This window comes from Myotis myotis, unplaced genomic scaffold (assembly GCF_014108235.1).
Source record: "Myotis myotis isolate mMyoMyo1 unplaced genomic scaffold, mMyoMyo1.p scaffold_m19_p_9, whole genome shotgun sequence".
In the NCBI taxonomy this organism is placed as follows: domain Eukaryota; kingdom Metazoa; phylum Chordata; class Mammalia; order Chiroptera; family Vespertilionidae; genus Myotis; species Myotis myotis.
Genome location: NW_023416401.1, coordinates 57,951,158 through 57,971,970, shown reverse-complemented (window position 1 = coordinate 57,971,970; position 20,813 = coordinate 57,951,158). Strand labels below are relative to the sequence as shown.

The 20,813-nt window shown below is 43.3% G+C and overlaps 1 protein-coding gene and 1 non-coding gene across 3 annotated transcripts in view; one reads left to right on the top strand and one right to left on the bottom strand.

The window, feature by feature from the left end:
- The window catches only part of CNBD2 (cyclic nucleotide binding domain containing 2), a 59,404-nt gene extending 49,891 nt beyond the window's left edge, over positions 1-9,513 (top strand). For both annotated transcript variants that reach the window (XM_036323149.1, XM_036323150.1), the window contains 2 exons: positions 4,154-4,317; positions 9,125-9,513. In XM_036323149.1, coding sequence (XP_036179042.1) covers positions 4,154-4,317; positions 9,125-9,443 — 483 coding nt within the window. In that variant the 3' untranslated portion in view covers positions 9,444-9,513. The remainder of the gene's footprint in view (positions 1-4,153; positions 4,318-9,124) is intronic.
- On the bottom strand, positions 8,231-8,363 carry LOC118663897. Its single transcript, XR_004970196.1, has one exon. It is a non-coding gene; the product is annotated as a small nucleolar RNA SNORA29 (small nucleolar RNA).
- Positions 9,514-20,813: the final 11,300 nt, after the last annotated feature.

Sequence of the window (20,813 nt, the reverse complement as noted above, 5' to 3'; positions counted from 1 at the left end):
GCCGTGGTGGCAGGAGCCTTTCCCACCTCCTCAGTAACGCTAAGGATGTCTGACTGCAGCTTAGGTCTGCTCCCTGCTGGTAAGTGGACATCCCTCAAGGGCTGCTGGGATGCCAGAGGGATGTCTGACTTCCAGCTTGGGCCCGATCCCCCAGGGAGCGGGCCTAAGCCAGCAGGTGGACATCCTCCGAGGGGTCCCAGACTGCAAGAGGGCATAGGCCGGGCTGAGGGACCCCCCCCAACCCAGTGCACAAATTTTTGTGCACCAGGCCTCTAGTTCTAAAATAAAAAGAAAGGAGCTCTTTGGGAAATGATTGATTCTAGGACTAGGGCAGAAGATATTTAAGATGAACCTGGAGTATTTTGTAGTGTCAGGAAGTAAGGAAGTGTTGTTGGGAGAGGCAAATTTATGGGGTGTATCAAAGTGACATAGTGGCCAATTGAAAGAGCTCCCAATGACCAAAGCTGGAATAATTTGAACAATTTAAGCAGCAAAGTAAAGTAGTACTGAGTATAACTCAAAATGTAAAATAAACATCCATGAGTACTTACTGATGCAATGCATAATGAGTAAATTAATAAAAAGAGAAGAAAAGACAAACCTCCATGCTGAAGAATTCCAAATAATCTGTGTAGTTGCTCTGCCCTAAAGGAGAGGATGAATATAACTCGCTGCTCTTTAGATATGGGCTACACATAGCAATTTCCTTCCAAAGAATACAGTGTGGAAAGGGGGAGAAAATAAAAGAATAACTTTACCATGGTGAAACCCAAGAAACAGTACCTCAGCCAGCTGATGAAGGCCAACATCAACAGTAATAGTTCATGTCATTAGTGTGTCCCTTTGATATAATATGACAAAAATGGGATATGCAATGAGAATGGTACTTTATCTCTGCGATCCTCCTTTGGTGCCCTGTGTGTGGTCAGCCTAGTTGGGGGAGCTGCTCCCTTGCCATGCTCTTTCCGCTGTTTCTCAATCACGGTGTCTCCAGGGTCCTCTTCAACCTCTTCTCACACATATTCTGGTGGGCTCTTAGTGCTTCTGCCCTGCTGGACTGTGTGTCTTCAGAGGTAGGAAAGAAAGTCAGCCTAGTACTGTCTGGGAACCCCAGGCCCTACCATGGCCCATGGTCAGAAGTCTTAAGAATCTCTTCCTTTTAGTCAATAAAACTCTGCCTCCTGCAACTTTAGCTCCTTGCCCCATCACCCCACCCCCCTACCTGTCCCACAAAAACAAAACAGAAGAAATCAGCTTCTTTGCCATGTGATGGCCCCTAGGTATTTAAAGAATGCTGTTTTGTTTTACATTAAATATGTATGAGCCAGGCACTGTGCCAAATGCCCTGTTACTTATTATCTTATTCAGGCAAAACACCCTCCATTCCTTCAGTTAGTCTCCATGTGTTGTTAGGTACAGAATAGAAACCTGGTTTGGTGAGGAGAGACTTCTTAAATAGGGTAGTGGTCAAGGAAGGTTGCTCTGAGGAGGTGATATATTTTTAAAATATTTGTTATTGTTTTTTTAGAGAGAAGAAGAGAGAGGGATAGAGAGATAGAAACAATGATGAGAGAGAAACACTGATCGGCTGCCTTCTACAAGCCCTTCCCCACGCCCCTCTCCCGCTGACACTGGGACCTGAGCCTGAAACCCAGGCATGTGCCCTGACCAGGAATCGGACTGGTGACCTCTTGGTTCATGGTTTGATGTTCAACCACTGAGCACACTGGCTGGGCTGAGGAGGTAATATTTAAGATGACACCTGAATGATGAAAGGAATAAGCTATAGATGACCTGAGGGAAGACTGTTCCAGATAAAGGAATACCATGTCCAAAGCCTGAGGTGGGGAAGAGCTTGGCATGTTGAGGGGATTGGAAGGGAGAACAACATGGCTAGAACAGAGTAATCAAAGCAGGGGCAAGGTGAAGGTAGGCCAGAGAGCCCAGCAAGCCCAGGCCGTGATGGCCACACTGAATTTTATTCTATTCCGGGTGCCTTGGGGAAGCTATTTGAAGGTTCTAGGCAGAGAATGGACCTGAGCCACAGAGGGAGTGTTGGGGTGGATTGGAGGTGCATAGGAGTGCCAGAAGACAATGCTGCCCTTGGTGAGGCCCTGAGCAGGTCACTGGGTTCAAATACTGGCTTCACCACTTTTGGTTCTTAGGCAGGTGACTTAACCCCCTTGTGGCTGTTTCTTCACAGCGCAGTGGTTAAAAGCATGGACTCTGAAGACAGACCACCTGGGTTCAAATCCTAGCTTTATTGCTTCTATGCCATTTTGTTGGACAAGTTTCTGAACCTCAGAAGAATCCTCTATAAAAGGAGGATAACAATAGAGCTCACCTCGTGGGGCTGCTGTGAGAGCTACATGAGTTAATTTATATGAAAATCACAGGAGGCACTGGGATTTAGTGAATGCTTAATAAACTTAGCTGGTGGCGTCATCACCACCATCATCATTATTATTATGATTGTTTATTATGTAACCTTTGGCAAGTAAGTTTCCTTTTCTGAGTCTCATTTTCCACATTTGAAGATGCTAATCCCTATCTCCTAGGATGGAGATACATAATCTCCATGCATATATATTTACCATATAGTAGGAGCTGGCTAAAGGGCAGCCATTCTGGTTTCTGTGTAAGGCCACTATAGAAGGGCCTTCATGCCCACTGTACTGAGCATAATTAATATGGAGGTGCTTTGTGTCTCCCAGAATGTCCTTATACACACCTTCTTGTTTGGATCTTCAACAGTTTCTTAAGAAAAATAACTTATCTCCATTCCAGTCTTACCAAGGAGAGACAAGGCCAGGGATTAGAGCACCAAAGAGTATGTAGATGCTCATATTTCAAGGTCTAGAACCCAAATGGTGGTGGTGGTGGTGGGGAGGAGCTGTTCCAAATCCGACTTCACACTTTTCAAATTCAGAATCCTTTGGAGACACTGGGCAGGTGTTCTCACCTCTGCTTCACAGATGAGCAAACAGTGGCCCAGGGAGGTGTAACTTGCCCAAAGTCACATAACAAGTAAACAACTGGATCTTCCTTCTGAAGCCAGGATTATTCCCAATCCCAGGTTGCCTTCTTAGAGCAGACCTCTTGGTTTATGGCCCTCTTTCTTCTTAAGTCCAGGAGAGCAGGACATTGTAGGATCTGGGGCCACTGACCTCCCTACCCTCCTTGCCTGAGTCTTTAAAACACAATTTTTTTTTTTAAAAAAAAAATTGATTTCAGAGAGGAAGGGAGAGGGAAAGAGAGATAGAAACATCAATGATGAGACTCATTGATCAGCTGGTTCCTGCAAGCCCCCTACTGGGGATCGAGCTCACAACCCAAGAATGTACCCTGAAGGGGAATTGAACTGTGACCTCCTGGTTCATAAGTCGATACTCAAGCACTGAGCCACTTTGGCCAGGCTTGCTTGAGTCTTAATTGCTGAGAGGCTGAGGAGTGAGTAATGGATTGACAGCTCAGCAACAAGGGCGTTGCCCTGTCTCAGGGAATCTCCTGAGGGGGTTATACTCTCTGTAAAACAAGCAGGTATGCCTGTTGACCTCCATTTCCCTTCCAGATATAACCAAATAGGAATCCATGCCAGGGAGCCAAAGGAGCATGATAAGCTGCAGAGAAGGAGGCCAGGGGCCTCCGCAGTCTATGCGGGAGGGAGAAAGAACTGAGGCTCAGTGGGGACATGCATTTATGAGCAAAGACCTGCAGAAAAAGATGGGGAAGAGGCTTGTAGCTACAAAAGGGAAGCTCTAGAAGAGGAGGACTAGCTGTTTGATATTTGTCATAGTCCTAAGCAGGGGAACTTGGGCTTACTTGGCACAAGGAAGAGTTGAGATTGGCTATTGGGGGACACTTGTAAAATGCCATCCCCTGGAGAGTACCTGTGAGTACAGTTCTGGGGGAGAGCCTGATGCCTGCAGGCAGGATGTGGACAAAGTGCCTTAAGGGCTCTTGTCATTTGAAGAGTCGGAAGATCCGATGTCATGTAGCAAATGGAGCTCTGGGCTTCTCCCCATCATTTGCCAAATGACCCCAGATGGAGTCACTTCCTATTTGAGCCTCGTTTTTCTGTTATATACTAGAATATCTGCCAGCAGAAGTGGATGGTCCCTGAGGTCCAACTTTCTGGGACTTTTTCCCCTAGGGCCTTCACCAGATCCTCCTTCCAGACGACCAACAAGACCTGCGGCCCTTGATCCTCGTGAGCCTGGGAGTTGAGTTGATAACAGTGCAGAAAGAAAAATTTTGTGAACTGATTGACTGCAAGGTAACAGAAAAGTTGTCCAGGTTCAAGATCGGGTACCCCAGGTCAGTGCTGGCTATGGGTGTATATCCCATCAGATCAAATGAACAAATTTTCACCTATTTTAGTAAAAGAAAGAAAAAAAAAGATAATACCTAATGCTGACAAGGGTGGGATGAAACTGGTAGTTGTTGCTACACTCTAAATTGTCTCAGTTCTTTGGATAATAATTTTAGCATTATGTTTTAAGTGCCATAAAACTGTTCCTACTTTCGGAAGCAATGGTCTACCTGTGAATTTATCTTTATATAACTATGTTATGGGGAAAGCTACATGCATTAGGATGTTCATAGCAGTCATATTCATAATAGAAAAACCATCACCACCCACATGTGTTACTAAAGGGATAGTTTAGAAAATTGTGATCCATGCTCTAGCCGGTTTGGCTCAGTGGATAGAGCATCAGCATGCGGACTAGAGGGTCCTGGTTTCGATTCTGGTCAAGGGCACATGCCCGGGTTGTAGGCTGATCCCCACTAGGGGGCGTGCAGGAGGCAGCCCATCAATGATTTTTCTCTCATCATTGATGTTTCTATCTTTCTCTCTCCATTCCTCTCTGAAATCAATAAACATATATTTGAAAAAAAACCACACACAAAACTTTGCAGGGTTATTTCACTGCCTATAGGATACAGTGTGACTTAATGCCACATAAGTGGCTCTTCATGGTCTGACCCCTTAACTCCCTTGCAGCACCTCCTCCACCTCCAACCTCTCCAACAACCCAGGCAGATGGCCTCCTGGACCCTCCATATAATCGCTTTTGCCACTGTAGGCCTTTCTACCTGAAATGCCATCGCCCCCCGCCCCCAATCCTATCTCTCTTTTTCTAGTAAATTCCTGCTCATTCTTTAAGATTCATCTTCTCAAGACAACCTTTCCTGACTGGCCCTCAATTGGGGTCATAACCCCATTCTGCACACTCATCGTGCTCCCTCTGTGGCTCTATCACTTACCACACACATTGTATTATAGCTGTTGACAGCCACGTAGTTTGTATATATCTTTCCTCCACCACTTGATTCGTTGCTTCACGAAGGCAGGGATTGGACTTTATCTGTCTTTCATCTCTAGCACCTGTATAGTATCTGGCAGGTAAATGTTGACTAAATGGGGCATATTCATTGTAGAAAATGCTGAACATTTAAAAAGGTGAAAACCAAAATTATGTGCATTCCTCCACCAATCCCAATTAGTGTTTTGTGTATTTCTTTTTAGTATTTATTTACAGCATGGATCTATGCCAAATGTGCATTTACTATTCATACACACAAAGTTTTATAATGGGAATCATGCTGATTATACAATTTTGCATCTTCCCCCCTTTTTTTCTTGTGGTGATACTGTGATCAGACTTGGTTTTGCTGGCATGTGTGGGAAGCAAGTGATTCCAATGGTAGAGAAAGAGGTGTGAAGTCAGGAGATCTGTAGCTATATCCCATAAACACATGAAAGAATTTTATATGGGATCTGTATGACCTTGGATAAGTCATTTCCCCTCCTCTAGGCTTCAGACTCCAATCTGCAAAACAAGAAAATTAGATTAGAACAGTGTTTCCTAAAGTATGGAACACATTCACGGAAGGTTTACAGGATGATTTCAGGCAGCACATGGATTGACATTGTTAGTTTTAACAGCAATGTCTATTCTAGTGTGAACTAGAGAAAAAGCATGATTCATGCACTGTGCCCATGACCTGACAGATTTTGTTGCTTAGAACAAAGCCAAAGTAAATATTTAAGTGAAAGAAACTAAGCAGATTTAAGGAAAAATCATTAGTAAATTAAAAAACAGATAACATGCAGATATGGCCCAAATTGGGGCAGTTCTGTGAGAAAAACAAGTTGGAAAACAGTGGTGATTCCTTGCAGTTCAAAGATGCCATAGTTCTCTGGTTCGCGTGCACTACCAATATAGAAAATGGCTAGTTAGACGTAACTACCCAAGCGATTTAAGGAGCTGTAGCTCCTGCATAATGCCTGGCACATGATGAATATCAGTTAATGCCTGTTGAATTGAAATTCAGAAAGGCTTACATAAACTCAAGGGTGGCAGATGTTTGGGCTGCCCAGTCAGCATTTTGTTGCAATCATCTATAATGCTGACAGATTGAATTCTGGCTTATTCATTAATTGTTGAACTCATGGTTTTGCTAAAGCAGGCAGAAATAATAGCCAGTATCTAGCTCAAATCCTCCATGTTTTAACTGAGGATCGTGAGGGCCCAGGAAAGGGCCTGTGACATCCTATAGGTCACATAGTCACTGACTGAGACACCTGTCCTGTGAATGCTACAGGCTAGATATCCTGAAACCTCTCCCTACAAAACACAGTGAGTGCCATGTAGAATATAATCATAGGAAAGAAGGGAAATTTCCAAGGGCAAATGAAGAGGAGCCTAAAAGCCAAAGCACAGGGGGATCCAGTGTTGGGATTACCCAACAAGGATGGGGTTTAAGGGAATAATGGGTTGAAGTTGTACAGCCTGCAAGGACAGATGAAACTTTCAGTTCAAGTGAGGCAGGGAATGGAACTAAAGTGCCTGCATGGAGCTGAGGTCTCTAGAAGAGCTACCCTGTTTAGTGAAAAACCGATTAAAAATCAGTATGACCATCAGCATCAGGAGGTAACATGGAATCGGGTCTGTCTTAACTTGGAAAAAGAAGATCCCCTAAGAATTTGTAATTGCCTGCTTGCCCCCTCAGGGTTTGGTGAGTTTCTTAGCCTCTTTGGCCCCAGCTTCCATGTTTGTGAATTGGGATGGTTATGAGGATCAAATTCATTAACAAATGTAAAGTGCTTGGCACATGGTAAGCGCTAAGTCAGAGTTAAATAGTGTGTCGTTGTCTATTATATAAAAAATTGGAAGTTAATGGAAATTAAGTGAAGACTTTCTAGTGGGGTGCTGGTGAAGGTTTAACAGCAAACTCTCTGGGAGGTGGGAGGTAACCCTGATTTGAAGTATTTGCCCATTCCTCTGGTGGACATACTCCCACCGTGCCCAATTTCGAGCTACCAACCTGATGGAGTTGAGAAGAGATGCACACAATCATCTCCCGTGAGCTGGTGGGAGCTGACTTTGATACACCACTGAGACCAATAGGACTAGCTTGTAGCCCACTCCAACCACTGGATTTTTTATTAAGTTGCTCTCTATGGATCCTAGTGGAATCTGTTCTGGTGAAATAATGGAGCCCGGAGAATGTTCTAATCTGTTCGTGATTTATTAGGTTTGCCTCCTTAGGTGAGGGTACAGGCGAGTCAATGGAAATTGAACTTACCCTTCACTTGCTGTGGTCTCAGAAGGAAATTAGTCAATGAGTGCTGAGCCCATGCCAGCCTCCCCCACTTTCCCCACCCTCACATGCTATGAGGGCAGGGGGCAAAATAGAGCCAGGACACCAAGGCCAGTCCAAGGTAGCATCAATCTGCTTTCCCTCTTTTCTTTATATTTTTATTGATTTCAGAGAGGAGGGGAGAGGGAGAGATAGAAACATCGATGAGAGAGAATCATTAATCGGCTACCTTATGCATGCCCCCTACTGGGGATCGAGCCCACAATCCCAGTATGTGCCCTTGACCAGAATAGAAACTGGGACCCTTCAGTCCACAGGCTGATGCTCTATCCACCGGGGCCAAACCGGCTAGTGCTGCTTTCCATCTTTATAGATATGCCTGCTCTGGATATTTCTTACAAGTGGCATTCTACAATATGTGGTCTTTTGTGACTTGCTTTTTAGCATAATATTTTCAAGTTTCATCCATGTAGCAGTAGTATCAATACTTCATTCCTTGTTATTGTCAAATAATATTCCATGTGTATACCATACTTTATGTATTCATCAGATAATGGACATTTGAGTTGTTCCTACGTTTTGGCTTTTATGAATAATGCTGCTATGAACATTCTTTTTCTTTTTTTGTGTGTTTAGCCATTTCATACAGAAGTGGGACATAAATCCTCCCCCTTCAGACCATGGCGATGTTACTCTATCCCATAAGCCTAGCCACTAGAATCTATTGGGAGAAAATGTGGCAGTCAAAAGGGGAAGTGCTATGAACATTCTTGTTCAAGTTTTTATGTTGGCATATGTTTCCATTTCTCTTGGATATATACCTAGGAGTAGACTTGCTGGGTCATAAATAACTATGTTTAACCTTTGAGGAGCTGCCAGACTGTTTTCCAAAGTGGCTGTACCAATTTACATTCGCATCAATAATATATTGGAAACCAATATTTTCATATCCTCATCAACATTTATGATCTATCTTTTGAATTGTAGCCCTTTTAGTAGACATAATTGGTATCTCATTGTGGCCTTGATTTACATTTCCCTGGTGGCTAATGGTTGCATACGTAATTCAGTGGCCACATTAAAGAACTAAAAAGAAATGGGTGCAATTAACTGTAATGATATATTTTATTGAATTCAGTATATCTAAAATATCATTTCAACATATAATCAATATAAAAATTATTAATTAGATACTCTACATTCTTCTTTTGTTGTAAGTCTCTGGAAGTGGGTGTATGTTTTAGACTCACGGTATAGCTCTAATTCACATTGGCCACACTTCAGGGACTCAGCAACCACATGCAGCTCGTGGGCATTGTGGGGAGCAGCACAGGTCTAGGGGAAGAAAGCGTGGAAAGGTAAAGGAGGCAGAGAGAAGAGTCTGGGAAGAGGCACAGAGGTGGGAAGGAGCACACTGTGTTTAGGGATTGAAAAGAGTGATGGGAGGCAAGACTGGAAGGGCAGGGCACAGGGAGGAGGTGGCGTGGGAACCTCAGCATCTATGCCTTACCTTCAGTGATAACGATATGTGCCAGAAGTTCCTCATGGAGAACAGCTGGAATATCTTCCGGAAGGATCTGATACATCTGCTGGAGGAGCCTCGCCGACATCCACCACTCCCCCCAATTCAGTACAAGAAGAAAGAGATCTACAACCCCAAGTCTCTGATGCTGGATTTGTGTAACTTCAACAAGAAGACTAAACCTAATTATCCCATTTTTATGGCACCCCGGAAAAACCTCCCCCCACTGAGGATTGTCCAGGCCATCAAGGCACCCCGGTACAAAATCCAAGAACTTCTGCCTCGGTACAAGAATGCAGGAGTCCTTGTTTAGACCAAATAAAGGATGGAGGCTTGGCCACTGTGTTTCTTGAATGGACACCATGGGAGTTGTGGAGCTTGGAGTGGGGGCTACCGGGGGCTGAGCTGTGGGTCTGGACAAATGTTTAGGGGCAGCAACTGGGGCACTGTTTCCCTTGACACTTGTGGGGCTGGGTGAGTGGATGGTCAGGAGGCAGGAGGCTGGGCATGGATGGGTTAATCAATGAAGATACTCTCAGGGTGGGAGGGTTGTATCTGAAAAGATGGATAGGAGGCACAGAGGGGTTCAGACCAAAGTGAGCAAGACTGGGGTTGCGAACTCAAATGCCTTCCAAGGCCAGACAAGTCATCTAAAGGAGAGCAGCAGAAGGACTGGGGAAACAACAGAGGATGGTGGGGACTGGTGCACACGTTCCCATCTCGATGGAGCAGCTGCTCCTTAGACCCAGACAATTGATGCCAGAAAATAAGTGTAGGCCTGGTACTACTGGTCTATTTTTCAAGAGAACCAAGAAACCAAATATTTAAGAAGATTCCTACTGGTTTTTAAATGTGAACAACTAATTCAAATTGTTTTTGAAATACTGTGTTAGGCAAACAAACATATGTGGGCTGTGTTGGGCCTACAAACTGCTATTTTGCCAATGCTCTTCAAGCACCTCTGTCAGACTGACAGGGTGTTGCCAGAGACTGGAGTGATCGTGACTGTGGAGGGAGGGAGGAATACAAAGCCAAAGGTGGGCAGCGTGACAGGAGCGGCATCCTGGGTCAAGGATGAGGATCAAGCAGCCTGAGAGATAGGAGGCAGGCCAGAGACAAGGAGGTGGTTGATTGGACTTACAGATGGATCCTGAATCTGTAGCCACCTGTCACTGACCTAAGTTGGCACCACAGACCCAGTGCCCACTTACCTCTCTCCCTTGGGAAATCCCATAGTTTAGCTGTGACAGTGCCAGGGGGCCTGGTGGAGGCCATGACAGCACAAGGGCCTGGCCAGGGGCCACCAGGAGAGATATGAACCCTCCCGCATCCTACACACTTGAACACTCACCTAGCCTACCCTGGCAAGGAGTGGAGTCTGAGGGACAGCTGAGTGCTGAACTGGACATCGGAAGCTCTGGAGAACCTGGCTCTGTTTCCGTCTCACTCAACCCCCTTGAGCACCTTGAGTTCTTTATCTTCACCCCATTTCTCCAGTGGCAAAATGAGCAAGTTGGACAAGATCAATGGTTTTTATGAGTGAGGGGGGCGAGTATAGTTTGAAAAACATATTCAACATTATACTTTTATATGCTGAATTTAAAAGAAAATTTGTTATGTTGCACAGCAAAGGAGAAGGAATATGGAATTTTTCTATCAGAAGGGAGTATGGGTGGGAAAGGGTAGAGAAGCAATGAATTTAATCATCTCAACTCCCCTAATAGATCCAGAAGTTCAAGGAATCTGAGACATCTGTGGTAGTCCTGGAAGGGCTGTCTGTGACCTACAAGGATGGGGTGGCACTGTTTTGGACCTACGTAAGTGGGAATGTCTGACTTTATGTGGGATCTCTTTGCATGTAGGGCTGTGGCTCAAAGATGATGGTGTGGACATCTTGTTCATTCAGTTAAAATTTATTAAGTACTTGCTCCATAGCAGATTCAAAGGAGGATAAGAGACAGTCTCTGCTCCCTCTTATTCTCTAGGCCTGGGATCAGCAAACCCTTTCTGTAAAGAGCCAAATAATAAATATTTTGGGTTTCGCCAGCCATGCAGTCTCTATGGTAACTACTCAGCTTTGTATGGTGAAATTAACTTTAGTGTTCCGATAAAGCTCTATTTACAAAAACAAGTAGCAGGTCAGATTTGGCCTGTGGGCCGTAATTTACTTACTCCTGCTCCAGGCAATAGGGAGCCCTTGAAGGTTCTTGAACAGATAGGATATGGGGACAGAAACTTATTACTGAGCACTTATTCCATGACAGCCATCTTGCTAAGCATCTGACTGAAATCTGATAACCTTTGGGCTAAGATCCCAGCTCTGCCACTTAATGGCTGTTGAGGACTAAAAGAGTTGGTACATGTACAGCACGGTGGAGGATTGTATTCACCATGATTCCTGGATCCTCCTTCTTGGAAAGTGAGAGAAAAAACTTGCAGAACAGGAGGTAGACCATGTTTCCCAGGAGAGTAGTGGGTGACAAAACAGACTAGAAGGGCAACCTGGGAGGAAAGACACGGTGGGGGTGGCGGGGGAAGAGACTGTGGGGCTGGTCTTCAGGAAGTGTCGAGGGGAGCAGAGAAAGAGCACAGTGCAATAGAAGAACCCAGAATGAGAATGTCTAAAGAGGACTTCGAGGAGTTTTTCTCTGTATTGAGAATGTGTTTCTCCTTTGGGATTTCCTTGAGAAATCAAGTAAACATTTGAATAGCTCTTAACTAGGTTTTATGCCGTACTGCTGTTTCTTTCATTTCAGTAACCAAGCTGAGAGAGGGCAACATGAGGCCCCAGCTATATTTGGGTTACACAGGTAGAGTGCTCAATACACATTAGATGTTACTAGCACCTTTTTGACTGAGGTCAATTTGGCCATCCGGAGACTCGCTTCCCCTTTCAATGGGATAGGAAACCGGCTTTGGAAGGCTAAGCCTTAATCATCAGTGATAAAGGCCATCCCCAAGAGATTTGGGGTGAGGCGGTCCTGGCTGGCATCTTGCCCAACCTCCTGACTCTTCACTAAAGTGAATGGTTACTGTCAACATTAAGGGGCAGCCTTGGAGGGAAGAGCACAGAGGCAGGTCTCCAAAGCATGAATTAGCATGCACTGTGGGTGAGGGCGCTGTTGCAAGAAGGATGGGTGAAACAGTGTGGGAGGGCTTGTGGTTGCTTGTAAGTATGTGAGAGCCTCCTAGCTTCCAGGCTGTGAGCTTCAGGATGAGCAAGCAGTTGTTTTCAAGGCTCCCTCCTCCACACACACTCAGCAATATGGAGCAGGGATCAGAATCAGGCAGGGCAGGACAAGTTAGGATTTATTTGCTCATTCAGAAGGAGCAAATATGATACCACTTGGCACAATGGTTAGCAGCCAACTATGTTTTTAGTGCTACAGAAGTCCTCACTGCCCATCTGGGCACAGATCCTGGGGTCAGGAAGTGCACAGTGATCTGCCGTGAGGCAGAAGGGCCTGGGCTCAGGTATTGAGTGCCCAGCGTATGCCAGGCATTATGTGACGTACTCAATAGAGGCCATCACTTACCCTGAAAATATTTCTTGGCAACTGAGTAGGTGGCATTATCTCCATCTGACAGATGAAGAGCCTGAAGCTCAGAGAGGCAAAGCCTATCTAAGCTCAGTGGGCAATCAGGTGGTGCACTGTTCCAGGAACTCCCATGTGCTTTCTCTGCACCCCAGAGCCCTCCTAGGCAGTCAGCATTACAGTGTATGTACTGTTACACCATGTTATTCATCTATCCCACATGCGCCACCTGTTTTCAAAAAAGAAATTCTGCACACACAACTGGGGAATGGTGCTGGAGAGAATATAATCACCCTCTGGAATTTTCCATATGTAAATAAGCCCAGTCATACTTGGAGAGGCACACCCAGGCCACATGAGCTAAAAATATAGCTCTCAGCACTAACAGCTTCCACTGTTTGGGGGAGATGAAAAAAAAAAAAAGAAAGAAAAAACATTTGAAAAATAAACATGGGAGATGTTGCCAGTATTTGTTATAGGAAGTGTTTAAGATCCCATTTTGGGGTTGGAAGCAAAACCATTCTTTTTAATCCTTTACTCTTTTTTTATATAACTCGAGGAAAAATCTTACCTTCCAATATGGGAAGTCTAAAGGGTGAAATGAGTAACTTTGCAACTCCCAGAGTACCACCAGAGGCCATTTTGCTGTGATGCTTTTCTGTTATTTGGGGACTTAAGGGTTTACCACAAGGGTTCTGAGTTGCAGAATCTGTAGTCACTGGCTCAGGGCCAACAATGAAGTCCAGTAGTTTCAAAGTGCTGAGAAGCAGCAGAAAGCTGAAACAAGAATTTTCATGGCTGCTGACGGCTGTAGGCTATAGCCCTGAGGGGAGAGCTGGTGCAGTGGGAAGGTGGCATGTTGGAATATGTGCTGAACGACTTTCAGCTGGGCTCCTTCCCTTCCTGGAGCTTCACTACTATCATTTTGTAAAATTTGAGCGGTCCATTAGGTGTTCATCTGACCTCACTCCAAACCCAGGGCTGTGCAGAGCCCCTGACCCCCTCTCTTCTTCTTTAAAAAAAATAAATAAATGTATTTTTATTGATTTCAGAGAGGAAGGAAGAGGGGGAGAGAGAGAGAAAAATCAATGAGAGAGAATCATGGATTCTCCTGCACGCCCCCTACTGGGAATCGAGCCCACAACCTGGGCATGTGCCTTCACCACGGAATGGAACCATGACCTCCTGCTTCATAGGTTGACACTAAACCACTGAGTCACGCTGGCTGGGCTCATTGTGTTTTTGATTTACATTTCCCTAATAGTGAAGTAGAACATTATTTCATATGGTTGCTGGCCATTAGTATGTCATCTTTGAAAAAAATGTCTATTCAAGTCCTTTGTCCATTTTTATGTTGGGTTGGTTTTGTTGTTAAGAGTTCTTTATGTATTCTGGATATTAACCCCTATTACATATGATTTGAAAATATTTTCTCCCAATTCATAGGTTATCTTTTCATTCTGTTGATTGTGCCTTATTGCCTTTTAATAATTATTTTGTGAGGGAGGTACTTTGAATATCCCTTCTATTTTTTTTAAAATATATTTTATTGATTCTTTACAGAGAGGAAGGGAGAGGGACAGAGAGTTAGAAATATCGATGAGAGAGAAACATCGACCAGCTGCCTCCTGCACACCCGCCACTGGGGAAGTGCCTGCAACCAAGGTACATGCCCTTGACCGGAATCGAACCTGGGACCTTTCAGTCCGCAGGCCGATGCTCTATCCACTGAACCAAACCGGTTTGGCACCTTCTATTTTTTTTTTTTTTTTTAATACTCACTCAAGGATATTTTTTTCCATTGATTTTTAGAGAGAGTGGACGAGAGGGAGATAGAGAAAAACATTGATGTGAGAGAGACATCGATTGGTTGCCTCCTGCACTCCCCAGATTGGGGCTGGGGATTGAACTTGCAACCCAGGTAGGTATCCTTGACCAGGAATCAAACCTGTGACCCTTTGGTGTGTGGGCTGATGCTCTAACCATTGAGTACACCAGCCATGGCTGAATATTCCCTTTCTTATAATGCTTTTCATTTATTCAGTTATATCAGCATTGGACTCGTGGTATCCTATTTTATTTAATGTTGTTATCATTCTACTAGAGACCCAGTGCACGAATTTGTGCACTAGTGGGGTCCCTCAGCCTGGCCTGTGGAATTGGGCCGAAACTGGCTCTCCGACATCCCCCGAGGGGTCCTGGATTTCAAGAGGGTGCAGGCCAGGCCGAGGGACCCCACCGGTGCACGATCAGGGACGGGAAGGGACGGGGGAGGTTGGCCAGCTGGGGAGGGACCGTGGGAGGGCTCCAGGGCGTGTCTGGCCCATCTTGCTCAGTCCTGATTGGCCGGACCCCACCAGCAAGCTAACCTGCCGGTCGGAGCATCTGCCCTCTGGTGGTCAGTGCACGTCATAGTGACTGGTCAACCGGTTGACTGCCCCCTGGGGGTCACTGCATGTCATAGGGAGTGGTTGAGTGGCCTTAGCATATCATTAGCATATTACACTTTGATTGGTTGTATGGACAACCAGACGACTGGACACTTAGCATATTAGGTTTTTATTACATAGGATATTTTGATGCACAAATTGTTAGATGTGGCCAATGGAAAATTGGCTTATTCCAAGCTGGCTTCTGTTGTCCTTTTCACGTGTTTCTATCATTTTCTGAGCACTTTCTTGTTTTCTGCCACATGATATCCTAGGATCATCTTTTACTTTCCCTGCTGCAGCCCTGGAATTATCCATTTCTCCAAGGACCCTGTTCCTTTAATAGAGAATGGTATTTAGAAGCTTCTGGCCCTGTCTCTGACGCTGTTGAAATGTGTGGCTTTAAAAGGCCCAGCATCTGATCTGGAGAGGCAAACCCAAGTTTTATGGCCAGAACGAACCCCTCATTTATAGATGAGGAGACTGAGGCCCAAATGGGATCATTTGGCCATTTCCCAGTTAGTCAGAGAGCTTAGATGAGAGCGGCGGCCTCTGACTACCTACTTGTCCAGTGTGCTTTCCCTGTGATCCCAATGGGGCTGCACCTTCTCTGAACCTCTTTCCTCTTCTGTCCAGAGGACTAGCTTTGCCCTCATGGTACAGGACAGCTTTTCTAAGAGCTAACCTCAACTCTTAGCTTTTTGAGCCTTATCTCCCCCTGGTGACCTTTATGGGTGAATCCACCTTAAATTGCAGAGGAGAGTTTCAGCTTTTATCTCCAGCTCTAGTAGATTTGGGGCTTGCAGACTGGTCCCAGCCTGGGATGAGTTGTCCAAGTTCACCTGGTTCTCCCCCTTCAGACCAGAGATTCAAGACATGTGTGCCTTCCTGAAGCCCATTTCAGTCAGCTGACACCTGTCTCATAAGGGCATCAACAGGAGAGATGGGGTGGAGGCCTGATTCTGGGTTGAGGTGGTGGGACGGGCCTGCTCTGACTGGTTCCCAGCCCACCCAGGTTATACCAATAGCACCCAGGGAAACACTAGAAACATTATCTCCCCACATGTGGAGGTGTATCTTGAGCCTCACTTCCAAGTTGGGAGTAAGAACCCTTCTGGTATATCATTAGAGGTTTTCTGTGCCTGACTTGGGGGTGGGCGGTGCTGCATCTGACCTGCACCCTCTGGTTACGTCAGCTATAGAATCAACTTCCAGCCTGGGAAGCCAACCATTCAAACAGTGCCTGTAACAGAAATGCAGAACCAGTCCATCGAAAAAACTGAGCATTTGCCTCCTTTGCATTCAAGACATTTCCTCAGCTCCTAACTCTGGCTCTGTGTCAGCATTGTGTGGCATCCTGTGGTGCAGGGAGAGGATTCAGGCCTGAGCTCAATCCAGTAGACTTTCAAGTAACAATGATGATACAAGTGGGTTCCATATATAAAAGGCACAAATAGCCCTGACTGGTGTGCTAAATAGTTAGCATTGACCTGTGCACCGAAGGGTCGAGGGTAAGATTCTGGTCAAGGGCACATATCTGGGTTGTAGGTTCTTTCCCCACCCCATTGGGGAATTGATGTCTCTCTTATCGCTCCCTCTCTAAAAAATAAACCAGTGGAAATATCCTCAGGTGGGGATTAACAAAACAAACAAAAAAAGGCACAAATAGGGGCTGCAAGGGAAAAAGCATAACTTCTGACATTTGGTTCTGGCACTTTCTCAGGTGTCAGGTTCTCACAGATAAGACTGTATATAAATTTTGAGTTGCTAAGTGAAAAACGTAAAAAGGGCACTATAGGCAGAAGGAATAGCTTGAGCAAAGTTGGAATCACCAACCAAAGTGCAAGGTTAACTTAAAGAACAGCAGAGCTCCCAGGAGTGCTAATATCTAAGCGATGGATGAAGGTATCACAAGACGTGAAACTTCAGATACTGCAGGGTCCAAGCATGAAGGGTGTGAACACCGTGCTTCTATGGAGTATGCTAACTTTACAAGCAATGAAGACTTCATATAGGCTTTTAAAGTAACATTTATTTTTTTAAAGTTAACATGTGCATATATAGGAAACTGAAAAACACAAGCAAAGAACTTAGCCATCCATAATCACAAGCAGTTTACAATCTGACGTGTCCTTCTAAGTCCTGTGTATCTACACAACTAAGCTTTCATTTTTCTGTAATTAAGATGGTACAGTTATGTATCATGCTTGCTCACACATCATGAATATTTACCATTTCAAAGTCCCAAAGCTATGAGTATTTTGATAAGCAAGAATACCCAACATCAACTCAATCTGGAAGAAAATGTAATCCTGTCTTACTTGGTGACAAAAATTTCATAAAGGACAAAAATAGCAACAAACGTCTAGATAAAAGATATTCACAAAGTTATAATTAAAATAATGTGTTCCCTTCATGTTCCATTAAAAATGAGACCCAAAGCAAGAGTACACAAAGTATAATGCTTCTAAGAGAATTATGATTTATACTTTAAAATATTAGCAAGGTGGCAAGTTTTAACGGAAGTACTTAACAACATATTCCTATAGCAGTCTAAAGAGATGCATGCACATCAGTGGTTATCACCACAATGTGAATATGAACACATCCACACAGACCCCTTGGTATGAATGAACAAGTTCTGATGTCCATTTCTGAGATGGTTCAACAACTCCATGTCCAAGATGCCTCTTTTCTAACAATTATAACAAAAAGATATTTACAAATTGGTTAATTCACTAGCTCTACTTTTTATCAGACATTGTCACCTAAGGACATCTAAAAGGCTCCAATGTTGCAAAATAAAGAACCTTGTCCACAATAAACACAGAAACTTTACAAAAATGCACATAGACCTATAGTTATAACCTAAAACTTTCTTCTAGGTATGGAGATATTAGCAAAGAGCCCTTCCCTTCACCCTTCCTCTTCTCCCTCCTCCACCACGTCAGTGACTAAATACAGAACACCTGGCTCCAAGAAGTGGCTTAACAGACACTCCCAGACGACAGTCCTTCCTAAAAACTAACAAGAGGGCTTTTATAAAGGGATTATTTTACTACCTCTACTTTTTATATACTTCAGGCTTTATCCTTGAATGCACAGCAATATTAACTAATATGCATATATGTAATAATGGTTAGATAATTTTAATTTCTCTAAAGACTCATGGGCACAGAACCTTTTTTCTGTACTTCCTTCCCTCCCCCTTCCCTTGTGAACAGTCAGCATACTCTCCAAGACATCAAATTTAACAATTCCATTCCTCAAATACCACCATTCCTATAAATTAACAGAAAAAATACTTAAAGGGTGTTACTTTAACTCGTTTAACATATGTTGCGCACTTTCAAACATCTAGAAAGACTAGCCATCTCAAATACAGATTTGATTAAACTGCACATAGAGGCAATAATCTAAGTGTCTTCTGAATAGGAAGGAACTTTCTGGCCTAAAACCCTTTCCCTTTTCATCTCTATCAACACAGTGGACAGTACAATAAGCATCTGTAATGCTTAGAGAGGATTTTAACAATTTTACGTCTCATGTTTTCAAAACAGTTCTTAGGAATCTAACACCAACTGTACAGCATGTATTTGTTTACTAACTACTTCTGTCATACACTGGCAACCTCTGTAACACCTAGAAAGGCTAGATGTTGTAAATTAGAACAGCTTGTCCTTCACATACAATATATACACAGCTAAGTAAAATGCAATGCCCAGGCACAAGAGAAGACGGTTAATCTTGCCTAACTATAAACATACTGGTATAAAGCCCTTTGCACTTTCTTCCCCTTCCTCCCTGAACCAGTACAAATATAATAATGTGTACTGCTCAGAGAGGTGGTTTGATCATCCCATTTCCAAAACATAGTATTTGAAATGAATTTTAACAAAAGGATATATACAAAATGTGTCATTTTACTACCCCTACTTTTAACATACTTTGTGCACTTCTAAACATCTAGAAAGACTAGATGTTTCAAATAAGGACTTAAGTTTGTCCACTATATACACAGTAGTGTTGAATAAACTACACACATGTAACAATGGTTATATCTGAAAGTGTCTTCCTTATAGGAATATTCTAGTTTGGAGCCTTCATTTCCTCCTGACCACCATCAACTCCATGGGCTGAGTAGGCACATGTGTCACTTACAGGTAGATTTCACAATCTGATTTCCAAAGTCCTTTTCAGAAGACAGCCTTTCTATGAATTTTAACACAGAGTGTACAAAATGTGTTCGTTTACTAACTCTACTTTTGTCATACATTGGCAACCTCTTTAATATCTAGAGACTAGATATTATAAAATTAGGACCTATTTGTCCAGTATATTCACAATATATACAGTAAAGGTAAATGAAATGCATGTAACATATAGAGTGGCAAAGGATAAGCTAAAGTTTTCTATTACACACTAGCAAAACATCTTTTTGCAATTTCTTCCCTCCCACTTCCTTCAACCTAGTAGTGAACAATTACATAGAGTACACTGTTCAGAGAGGTGATTTAACAATTCCATTTCTAAAGACAGTATCTTCTATCAGGTTTTAAAAGCTATTTACAAGAAGCATTCTACTACTTCTACTTTTAAGTACATCAAGCACTTCTAAATGTCTGGAAAGACTAGATATTTCATATAATTCTTACTTGCCCACAATGTGCACAGCACTGTTAAAATTGCACATACTAACAATGGTTATAATCTGAGGTATCTACTAAATATAACCATGTTGGCCTGAACCATTCCCTCTCACTCCCTTCTCTTCACCACCAATCCAGTGGACAAGTACAGGTGTGTGTAATATTCAGAGGTGGTTGAACAAATTCATATCCAAAAGTCATTTACACAAGACAAGCTTTCCTATGAATTTCAACACAAAGTGTACAAAATATGATTAATTTTACTACTTTGTCATATACTGGCAACTTCTTTAACATCTAAAGACTAGCTATTGCAATTTTAGGACTTATTTGTCCATTATATACACAGCAAAACAAAATGCACATAACATATAAAAATGGTTTTATCTGAAAATATCCAAATATGAACACACTAGCATATTACCTTTTGCAATTCTTTTCCTCCCACCTCCTCCAAACTACTGAACAAATATCGACTATAGTATATTGCTCACAGAGGTGGTTTAACAATTCCATTCCCAAAAGATAGTATTTCCTATGAATTTTAGTAAAAAGATATTTACAAAAGTGATATTTTACTACCTCTACATTTAACATACGTTGGGCACTTCTAAACATCTAGATGGACTAGATGTTTCAAAAAAGGACTGAATTTGTCCACTATATACACAGCAGTTTTGAATAAACTGCACACATTTAACAGTTACAATCGGAAAGTGTCTTTGAAAGATGAACACTGTAGCCTAAGCCCATCCTTCCCTTCCTGCCCTCCTCCACCAGCCATGTAGGCTACAATGCTCAAATATGCAGAAGACAATCTTCCCTAGAAATTTCAGCACAAATGTACAAAATGCACTAGTTTACTAACTCTACTTTTGTCATACACTGGCAACCTCTTTAACATCTAGAAAGACTAGATGTTGTAAATTAGGACTCATTTGTCCATTATATACACTATATACACAGCTAAGGAAAACTAAATGCATGAACATAAAGGACAATGGTTAATCTGCCTTCTTTTGAAACACACTGGCATCCAGCTCTTTGCCCTTCCTTCTCCCTTGAACCA